At 39.7% G+C, this 11,195-nt stretch overlaps 1 protein-coding gene across 2 annotated transcripts; it reads right to left on the bottom strand.

Annotated features, from left to right (window-relative positions):
• Positions 1 to 842: 842 nt before the first annotated feature.
• Positions 843 to 10,549, bottom strand: LOC114079314 (transmembrane protein 254-like). 2 transcript variants are annotated; one of them, XM_071611128.1, is made up of 4 exons: positions 10,451 to 10,549; positions 8,262 to 8,365; positions 7,996 to 8,055; positions 843 to 2,446 (listed from the first exon to the last, which is right to left on the bottom strand). In XM_071611128.1, exons 1-4 carry the CDS (start codon positions 10,538 to 10,540, stop codon positions 2,326 to 2,328), a joined length of 375 nt encoding a protein of 124 aa, XP_071467229.1. In that variant the 5' UTR covers positions 10,541 to 10,549; the 3' UTR covers positions 843 to 2,325. The 2 variants fall into 2 exon arrangements, with proteins under 2 accessions (XP_071467229.1, XP_027776351.2); XM_027920550.2 differs by lacking the exon at positions 10,451 to 10,549 and adding an exon at positions 10,073 to 10,259.
• Between the last annotated feature and the right edge of the window lie 646 nt (positions 10,550 to 11,195).

The raw sequence follows: 11,195 nt of genomic DNA, 5'->3' as shown, positions 1-11,195 counted from the left end.
AAACATGTTCAGGCTTGGATTCATAAACATGTGAATGTAGGCCATATTTGTTTATATATTGGTCCTTTTATTAAGTTGTGAGGTCATTTTTTTTTTCTTTTTTGTTTTTCCAAACTATACATGCTCTGGAAATCTTTTGGGTTTATGAGAAAACAGGTCAGTCTCTTCATCTTCCATGTTTGCTTCCATGAAGATGCCTCTGGCCTTTTCTCATTCATCTCAACATAGATCTGTTTCTCCCATATCATCACCATGACTAATGCAGAGCCAAGATGGCTCAATTTTTCTGTTTACTTTTTGCTTCACAGACTTACTTCTAAACTCCTGGGCTGTGGGGGAAGGGGAAAAACAAGGCTCAGGATTCTGCCTCTCTCTGGAAGATGTTGGGTAGGTCACTCTTGCTGGGATGCAGTTTATGGTTCTATAAAATGAATGACCTGCAGCACCTGTTAAGATCCCCTTTGGTTCTAAGCCATAATAATGCCACAAATAAGATCATAGGATTTCTTTATGTTTGGCATTTTAAAAATGCCAGAACACTTCACCTGCTGCACAGATTTTATCAGATGTTGAATGAAAACAGTAACAAAGAGGAAACAACCATACATGGAAAAAGAGACACTGGTGTCCAACCCAGAGACTCAGCAAACACACAGGAAGGGAGAACTACACACCCCACAACCAAGGCATTCTGCATTTCTTAATCAGTGAATGTCAAACTGATATTTGAACTGTGCTAACAGTTCCATTTAGAGCTACCAAAAAAAAAAAAAAAAAAAAAAAAAAGAATAAAATGTGTGATAATATCAACACTGATCAAAACAAACAAAAATCCATTTCATTGTAGAGAAAGTCACAGCATTTTATTTGAGTTAGTCTATTTCATTTAATCATCTGCCACATTGTTCTGGGCACAATTATTGTCATTTTTAGGGTCATCTGGAGATGGCTATGCTTTAAAAAATATCTGGGTTGGATCTCCATGATGCTTAATTCCTGGTCAAATTTTTTTCTTTACTCAAAAGTAACCCCTACTCCAAGAGGAAGATCAGGAAAGACTGAGATATATGTGCAAAAAATTTATGTCCACTAAAAACAATTCATAGCTCATTATCCCTCAGGGGCTTTCTTTTTGGGGAGAGTTGTTTCTTATAAATGTTTGCTAATACAACAACCTGCCCAAGGAATCACAAAGGGAAATGAGAAATAGCTTCCAGAGAACAAGCAGATGCTCTCCTCAGAAGGAGCCCTAATGTCTCCTAAGTGTGATGGCGCCATTCTACCAAGGTAAAGAAACAGAGATAGGGGACCTCTCTCCCCAAAGGCCAGTAGAAATATAGGACGTTCAGGTTAATCAGTGAGGTAGTAACCAGCTGGAAAACCCAGAGGTTAGCATCTCTAGAGAGGAATGTGGGTGTGACTGAGTAAGCTAGGGCTGGATGAAGAAAGCGACAGACAGCAGGAGAGTGAGGGAAAATCCACGTTTCCCCAGAGGACCCACAGAAAGGTGGCACCACTACTGAAGGTGTCCTGTGCTGTTCTAGGAGATGAGGGCACATGGAATGAATGATACAGAACAAGTGGAAGCGAAGTGCTTCCCTCCTTTGTCAATAACACTGGAGGAGAACCACCTGATGCACAGGTGGGAACAGGTGCCCTGGGGAAAAGGACAGCTGCCTGAGTTGTGGCCCTGAATTGAAGGGGCAATCTAGCAGTGGCCATCACACTCTGCCTACCACAGAGCACTGTGTCCCTGGGGCCATGTGCAGGGAACGATCACTGCTGGCTGGCAGCATCAGGGAGACCCTGCCCTGGTACTCTGCTCTGGGTTCTCGGCAGGTCCTTTGGGCCTTTACACAATTGCTTAGTTGAGGAGATAAGATCATGCCTCACAGGTGTCTAACAAATGTATTATGGAAGTGTCATTTCATTTTGGTTCAGAAAGATGAGAACAAATTTAGAAGAGATGCTTTACTCAGAAACAGGGAGCACAGGCCCACCAGCAAGCAAATCTAGTACTCCTTTCAGCCCTGAAGACAGAGAGGGACCAGCACAGCCAAGGGCCTCAGAGGGGGAGGCTGCAAGTCTGCTGCCATTCAAGTTTTCTGCAGAACTTGGAAAACCAGAGTTTTTTTCTTATTTCTTTCTTAGATAACAACTAGTCTACTCAAGCTCAACCCAAGCATATGGAAGAAAAATGAACATTGAGAGGGTCTTAAATACCTTTGTAGGACAGACACTTTTAGAATGTAGAAAGATCATCAAGTAAACATAGCGAAAGAGAGTCTGAATGTGAAAGCGGAGATAAAGTTTTGGCTTTCTCCTTTAACTGTGTTTTTGGCGCTTTGGCCTGTAAACAATCAAGATGGAGAGAGATGCTATCCCAAAGAGGAAAGTCTGCAAGAACCAGAGTAGTTGAGCCCGACTGTCTGTGATTCCTTTATACCTGAAAAAGAAAGAACAAAATTCAGACACCAGAATTGTCATTTTATGGGGGTTACTGACTTCTCTATTTTTTTCATTTAGCACTTCCATCTACTTTCAGGTTTATTTTGCTGTTTTTCTCTGAAGGGGAAAGATGGGTTCATTTACTTTTCATCTCTCTTGTTTTCTGATAAATGCATCTTAGGTGGTACACTTCCCTGGGAACCAGTCTGGCTGCTCTCTGGGTACAGTATTGTACAACTGTTTCTCATGTGATTCTGATCAGTGGATAGGTAATCAGCACTAGCAGGGCTTCATAGCAAGTGTCTTGAAGACAGACCAGAAGAGAATCCCAGCTTGCCACCCACTAGCTGTGACCTGGAAAATCACTCAGTTTTCTCATTTGAAAAATAGGAATAGTAGTTTCTAACTCACCAAATTTTGATGTGATTGGTAAGATAATATACCCAAAGGGCTTAGGAAGGAGCTTGGTGCATAGTAATAATAAACACCTGCTCACAGAGTCTTTCAAATTAAACTGCCTAAAACAATACTCCAATTAATAAATAAGAAAATTAATCTAATTGAAGAAAATTTTAGTCTCATCTGTAATATAAATCTCATTTGGATGACTTTTTATTTAAAACAAACATCACATATAAAAGCATATATTTTTCTACACTAACATATTTAAAAAGACCATAAAGAATCTTAGTAAATTCAGAAGAAGCATTTGATAAATTTTATCATCTATTCTTAATAAAAGTTCTCAGCAAACTTAGAAATAAAATGGAGCTTCCTAAATTTAATAGAGGTCTACAGAACTCTAGAAGAAAAAATTCCTGTAACATGATACACACAGAGGTGTTTTTTTTTTTTTTTTTTTTTGTACTGGGGTTGAACTGAGGGCCACTGAGCCACATTCCCAGCCCTATTTTATATTGTATTTAGAGACTGGGTCTCACTGAGCTGCTTAGCACCTTGCCATTGCTGAGGCTGGCTTTGAACTCATGATCCTCCTGTCTCAGCCTCCCAAGCCACTGTGATTACAGGCTTGTGCTACTGCGCCTGGCAGAAGGCTTTCTTTTAAGATCAGGAACCATGCATAATGTCTACTACCACCACTTTCAGTTGACACTGAAAATACAGTCAGCACACAAAGGGAAGAAACATAAACGAAAGGTACATAAAATTGAAAAGAAGAAGTGCAACTATCTAGACACAATTGTATATGTAGAGACTATTAGAATTAATAAATGGACTAAATAAATAAATGGACTTAGCAAGGTAGTTAGATATCAGGGTGATATATAAAAATTGATGATATCCACACAGACTACCATCAAACAATTAGAAAAGTCATTTATAATATCACCTGAAAGTAGAAACAGCTGGCTATAGTCAATAAATGAATAAACAAAGATGTGAAATACCTCCTAAAATTACAGAACTTTATTGATATATTATAGGAGATTTAAATAGATGGATATGGATCATTTCATGTTTAGAAGATGCAGGAATGGAAATGTCAGTTCTCTTCAAATTAATTCACATGGTGAATACAATAAAGATCTCAACAGGTTTAGATTTTTGCTTTTGCAGCATATGACAAGGCATAAGAATGTGTAAAAGTCCAGGAGCAGCCTCCTTCTTGAACAAGAAGGCAAGAGGACGTGCTTTATCAGCTGTCAATGATCATAAAGCCACTACTACTGACAGAGCCATGTTGTCCCAAGAATGAACACTCAGACCAATGGAACAAAACAGGAAGTCTAGAAACAGCCATACACAAATATACATATGATATAAGACAGGTACATCAATGGAGATTGAAGACAATCACAAATGGCTCTGGGAGGACTGAGCATCCATATGGAAAAAGGTGACTTCAGAAACATCTTTCCCACTCCCAAATCAGTTCCAGGTACATTAAAGGCATAAATGTGAGAGGCAAAATTGTAAAACTAGGCAAAACTCTTTTAGAAGACACTGTTAAAGAATACTTTCATCATTTCAATACAAAGAAAAAAATAATAAATTTGACTACACTGATCAACTTCTATTTTTCAAAAGATCTACCAGAAGAAAAAGAACCAGAGAAAGAATATTTGCAAAACATCTAAGTGGAAAAGTAGTTAAATAAAGGGGGAAAAGAAAAAAGTGCCTATAGATGGATAATAAAAGGGCAAATACCCAATTACAGAAGTGTTAATGTAGGTGGTGTAGGCCAAATGTACCAAAGACATATTTATTGCAATATAGTTTATAATGGCAAAACAATTTAGAGACTTAAAAAGTTGATCAGAAGGGGACTTTCTTCAATACATTAAGGCACATTCACATAATAGAACACTATGCACTAATATTAACGGATGGAGTAAAATTCACATGAATAGACACAGAAAAACAGGGATATGTAACAATGGAAAACTGAATAGAAGAAGTTCTATGTATATGTAAAATTATTTATAAATGCATAAATCATAATGATAAATATTAAACTTTTAATAATGACTATTTTGGGGGATTTTAGGAGACCTTTAAATTTTCATTTCATTTAATCTTTTTTGCAGTACTAGTGATTGAACCTAGGGCTGTACCAACCCTTTTAATTTTTAATTTTGAGGCAGGGTCTTGTTAAGTTGCTGAGGCTGGCTTCGAACTTAGATCTTTCTGCCTAACCTTTCCAGTAACTGGGATTACAGGAGTGCACTACTGCACCTGACATTACCAAGAAATTGATTTATTTATTTTGATTGCTGAAGATTGAATCCAGGGCCATGCACATGCTAGATAAAAACTATACCCCTGAGCCACATCCCTAGCTTTACCTTGAAATTGTTAAAAACATGGAAAAGGTGCTTAATATTATGATTATGGTTGACATAAAGACAAACATCGTCCAATCGTATCTCTGGTTAAGAGGAATTTACAAAGAAATGTATTGAATTTATACCAAGGTGCCAGATGTTCAGTAAATTTTAATTTTCTGCCTCTCATAATTATCTAGAATCAAGGATATTGTCGGTTGGGTGCAGTGCCACAGGCCTGTAATCTCAGCAACTCCAGAGGCTCAGGCAAGAGGATCACAAGTTCAAAGTCAGCCTCAGCAACTTAGTGGGACCCTAAAGTGCCCTGGGTTCAGTACCAATACTGTTTTGTGCATACTACTTATTCAATTAAAAAATTCACATGCATGAAAAAAGGAATCCACCAAAATGTTACATGTAGCTATTTCTGGGTAGTAGAATTTGGGAGGCTGCAATTGTACTACAGGTTTTCACTTATTTTTTATTCTTTCATTTATCTTATAATTCAAAAGGAGTATTTATTCTGATTTACAGTGACCAATGGTACATTCCAACAGATTAGGCCACGATTTCAAGAACCAACTTCTCCATGTCTAACCTCCCTCTGCTTCTCAAAAGACTGATAAAAGAATGTTAAATTGAGTCTTTAGGTTTTCATTAGAGTTTCCAAATGCCATTACAAAATAATTTTTTTCAAAATACACATATCTAGTTTCCATACCCAGAGATTCTGATCTGGTGTGTGTTGCTTCACACATAGGAATGTTCTTTCTTAAAGTTTTACAGATAATTCTGGGACAGAATGCAAGTTTAAAGCCCCCAGACTAGACCCTATTCAGCAGATACCAGTATAGGTTAATACCACATGAGAAAGATCTCTTTAAAAATTCTCTTTAACCTGTATTAGGAAAAAGATTCTCTGCATATTTGTACTTTGCATAAGCATATACAGAAATTCTGATTCAAAGGATAAGATGGTTATATTAATGCCATCTATACTCTGGCAGTCTAAGTTCAAGGACTGGGCCAAACAACTCCAAGGTAAGATTTCACTGAGACGCTGAAGAGGCCATTGGAAAGAGGTACCTGTATGCTCTGACATTTTCTGTGTCAAGTCCAGAGAATGGCTTCAAGAGAACCAGTTGGAGAGATCGACATGAGCCCTTGAGATTTGAAGAAAGAATTAGTATCTGACTCAAAAGTATTAAGACTGTTTTAGTCTGCTGGGTGAAAGAGCAAAGAAACCAGCTGTACTGGGAACTGTACACACTTGCAGATGATCACACTGGAAGGATAAGGAAATCAGCCAGTCAGATTTTTTTAGAAGAGTACTGGACCTGGTAGGTTTTGAAGGAACCCTGCATGAAAGTCCCAAATGAAGCAAAAATGTGATCTCAATAAAAGGGTAAAACTCTTTCTCAAAACAGGTCCAGAGGTAAAACTGCAAAGTGGCATGCTGAAGGAGGCACCAAAAAAAAAAAACCATCAAGGGAAATGCAAAGGGAGATCCACAATGATAAGCAATTTCCTCCAAATTCACCAAAGACCCTCTAGAGAAAAAGAGTCTACACTGAATTTGCAACATAGATAGCACCCAAATGACTGATCAAGAGACAGGGCCTGTTTCCCTAACCATTCCTACCATTCCAAGGAAGCCAGAAGCAGGCTCCTGAGCCATAGCTGGATAGGAGCTGACATTTTGAATTAGAAGAAGCTTATACTTTTAACAAACAGACTAGATGAGAGCGGACAATTACAGATAGTGACTAAAAAACCCACAGATCTGTTTTGAGTTTCATCCAGGGCTATAGTGGGGGTGTGGGGGAGACGGAAAAATTCATGGGGTAAATTTACTTGGAGAGGGGTGAAAAGAACATAGTTGCTTTCTGCTCCTTTGGTAGAAAGCCCAGTGTGTTTAATAACAAGAAGATAGAATACCATAATCTATACTTAGCAACTTAGCAATTTCTTGCATGGTATGCACCCAATCAATGTTAATTATTTTTATTATTAAAATATAGTGGAAATACAGTGTCCCACTTTGCACTTTTAGAAGTAATACAACAATAATAGAAGTAATAATTAATCTGGGTCATACAAAGATATTAATTTCATAGCAATTAAGCATTAGGATAATCATCTTATTCTCTGTATCATAATTTCTGTATTTGCTTATGCAAAGCACAAACGTAAAGAGAATTTTTTTCTAGTACTTTCACACTGTATTAACCTACACTGGAATCTGATGAATTGGGCATTGTTTAGGGGCTTTTAACTTGTATTGTGCTCCAGAATTATCTGTGGAACTTTAAGAAAGATCATATTCCTATGTCTGAAGCAAGACCTACCAGATCAGAATCTCTGGGTCTGGAAACCACACTTGTATATTTCATAAAAGCTCCTCAGGTGACTCAGTTGTGACACTAGGACTGTGAACCATTGGCCTACATCAATAACTTTCTTTTTCAAATTAGAAGGAAGCCTAACCTTTTGTTCTAGTTGGGGCCACACAGCTTTGAAAACATAAGAAAAGTCATCTCAATTAGATAACTAAATAATTGATTCATTAACAAACAAACTGAATTTATTCATCAAACATTTACTGAGTACTCCATGTCAGGTTCAGTACTAGGTATGGGGATTCAGATCTAACCCGAGAGTGCTCTCAGCCTACAAGTATATAAATTATTGAAATGTGGCTACTCTCATCTTCAATTAGATACCATGAGAAAGGTGACAAAAACCTATTGCAAAGACTTACTTGCACAATACCATGGCATATAAGGACTCTCCCACGTGAATCAGCCAGGCAAGCCAATACCTGAAACCGGGAAAACAAAAACATTTTGTCTAGTTTAAGGTGACAGTTACCAACTGATGGAATCTAACACAGAAATCTTAAAAAGAAAGGTGTCTTAATGTGAACTAGCAACACTGTTAGATATCTAAAGGCAATTGCAGGCTTTTCAGGTCTCCAGTGAGACCAGGGCTGTAATGTCCACAACTGGCTTCTGCAGTTCTCCTTACCCATTATGCAGGAGGGTGTGATGGTGGTTCACCAAATACTGAGTAAAGTAGCCCAGAGGTCCAAGGCTCTGATAAGGGACACTCTGAGGCCAGAGGACAACACACTGAAAGAGAAGCAGAAGTATCTTTTAGGTCATTTAAAAGATCAGCAATTATTTATTTTTGAGAGCAACTATGAAATAATTCTGATTCTACAAAACAACTCAGACTGTAAAAACTCTGAACAGCATCATTTGGACCTCCATTTTTTTTTTTTTTTTTTTGTGGTGGTGGGGATTGAACCCAGAGGCTTGTGCATGCAAAGCAAGCACTCTACCAACCGAGCTGTATCCCCAGCCCATGGTCCTTTATTTTTTTAAAAACATTTATTTATTTATATGTGGTTTTGAGGATACAACCCAGGGTCTCGCACACTGTAAGCAAGCACTCTACCACAGTGCCACAACTCCTGGTCCTCCATTTTTTAATTTTAATTTACAAAAGTGACTATACTGCAATGTTTATGCAGAGGAAACTATGTGGTTATCAGACTCAGTGCCCAGGGTGGCTGACTCCTAATCTTATTAATGAATTTCAGCAAAACATTATTTTACAGAGGTCATTAACAATTTTTTTTTTAGTTTATGTTCCTTGACTAGCTTTTTACTGAAGAAAGTACAGCTTGAGCCAAAGCCCCATTTAATGTAAAACTTCTGTCTCTTCCTTCAATTGTGTACTTTTAAAACTGGAAATGATCCAATGCACAAAGATGAAAAATAGGTAAAATTCACTTTGTGAAGTTATAATAGCTGCTTAAACATATGAGGTTTCTATGGGAAAATTATCAACTTTTCTTCAGCCTATGTTGTAATCTCTACCAGCTTAGTTTTGCTTAGTTTTTTGAGAATTGTCAACAGTGTCAAAATTTCTTGTCCATTCATCTCTGTTAAGAGAAATACTATTTCTCCCAAGATGCTCTTTTCCATATAAAATGAAAACAAAGCATGAATTATCAGGGCATCTTCTCAAACAAAAACAAATAAAAGGAAGTATACAGCTCCATGATAGCCCCATGTGAAGTCCTCAAAGCTTTTCCCCCTTTGGATTCCACCTAATCAGAGAGTCAAAATAGCACAACAGAAATGCACCTTTGAAAAGTTTCAATTCAATGCCTTCATTTTACATATGGGGAAATCGGGACAGTAGTGGTCACACTTGACACCAAACAACACAGTGGACATGAGGAATCCCTAAACTTCAGAATCTCTCCTGGGCAATAGTCGAATAGCTTTGCCTTCCTTCATATTTACATCAATTTAGCTCCCAGTGTATTTCCTAGCATTTTTCCCATTAAACAAACTCTCAGTCCTACAAAAAACGTACTTCCTCTGTAGAGCTTTCTTGCTGCCACATCTGTGCCCAAACAGTTAGTTATATCCTCTTTATTTCTTTTGAGCAATTTAATCCTGCCCATTGTTCAGCTTTATCCCCATTTTCCAAGCCATTCCAACTGCTTCAAACATTCTGCTTCGGAAGTCCTATCCTGAGCTGACAGGGCTATGGAAGTCTGTCAACTTGACTTCTTTACTCTTTGTGAGAGGCTCAGACTCGGTTAAGCCTGAATAACCAACCTTACAGGGAGTCAGAACACAAGGGCAGAAGCCCTCCAAAGCAGAAGATTTCCCAAGAGCCCAGGGAACTTCCGCTTACACCAGTAACATAGGCAACCTTCAGGAGCGCGTGCGCAGAACCTCATTCCCACAGCAACCCTTGGCCTACCAGGGCCTGGCCGGCCCAAACCGATCTACCGCCCGCCCAGCCCCAGGACTCACCGAGAAGTATCCCAGCAATAGGGCTGTGACCAGCGAGGGCAAGGGTCTGGCTACACGGAAGTAGGAGGTAGCATCCCTGCCGGCCTCCGACTTCCCCTCCACCATCTTGAAAGACCCAGGCACTGAGTTCCCAGGTGGGGAGGCTTGCTGGCGTCCACATAGGGAAAGCCTGGCGAGCCGGTTTCTCAGAGCCTTGAGCACCTGCCCAAGGCTCTGCTGAGGACTAATTCTTCAGTGTCTCCTCCCCAGGTCTCGGCCCTCCCCACGCCATCCAAACGCGCTGGAGCCTGGACTGCTCCTGCGCGGACCCCCTGCAGGAGAGTCCTGAGACCTTGCAGCACTACCTCCGCTCCCTGGGGGGGTGGCCCTTGCCCTTACCGTGTAGTAGCCAAAGGAGAGGGTAATGACTGTGAACCAGAACAGACTGCCCCTCCGGAAGTAGGCTGCACCACCTCCTAGGGTCGCCATGGCTGCAGCATCTCCAGGGGAATGAGCGGCCACCCAGTTCCACGCGGGGGTGGGAGCTGGGTCGGACCTGGGCTGGGCAAGGGAGAGGCCTGCGCCACAGCGCGTGGTGAAGACAGAAATCAGTCTCTCTAGTGCATTCCTCCTCCTCTCTCTCTTTTTGGCCCCTGGGATTGAACCCTGGGGCGCTCAACCTCTTGGATCTTCTTCCTCCCTGAATAAGTATTTTCTCAGCTTTCCTTTTACTTCTTATCCCCCAGATTCAAGGTTGCCTGTGTTCTCTGTGCTTTCTGTACATTTGAGATTCAATTTTCATCTCCTTTTTCATGAATCTAAAATGCTCTTTCTAATCTTGACGTCTCCCCAGATACCTGCTAGTCGCTTTCACCAAATAACCTGCACACATCAAAAACAGAGTCTATGCTCACTATTCACAGTTCTGACTACAGCTCCCCTATTTATGTAAATAGCACTCTCTTTCTACCCTGTACCCCCATACCTAGTTAACTGTAGAGAATCCTCTTGTTTGGGGTAACATGACATCTCATTCTTTTGGATTAAACCATGGTTTGTTTAATCCCCACTCTCTCTGGGCCATTCCTTTCTGATTTTTTTTCTCCTTCAACAACCCACATGCACACCATTTATCAAATTTACA

Source organism: Marmota flaviventris, chromosome 4 (genome assembly GCF_047511675.1).
Source record: "Marmota flaviventris isolate mMarFla1 chromosome 4, mMarFla1.hap1, whole genome shotgun sequence".
NCBI lineage: Eukaryota > Metazoa > Chordata > Mammalia > Rodentia > Sciuridae > Marmota > Marmota flaviventris.
This window is presented reverse-complemented; position numbering and strand designations above follow the sequence as displayed.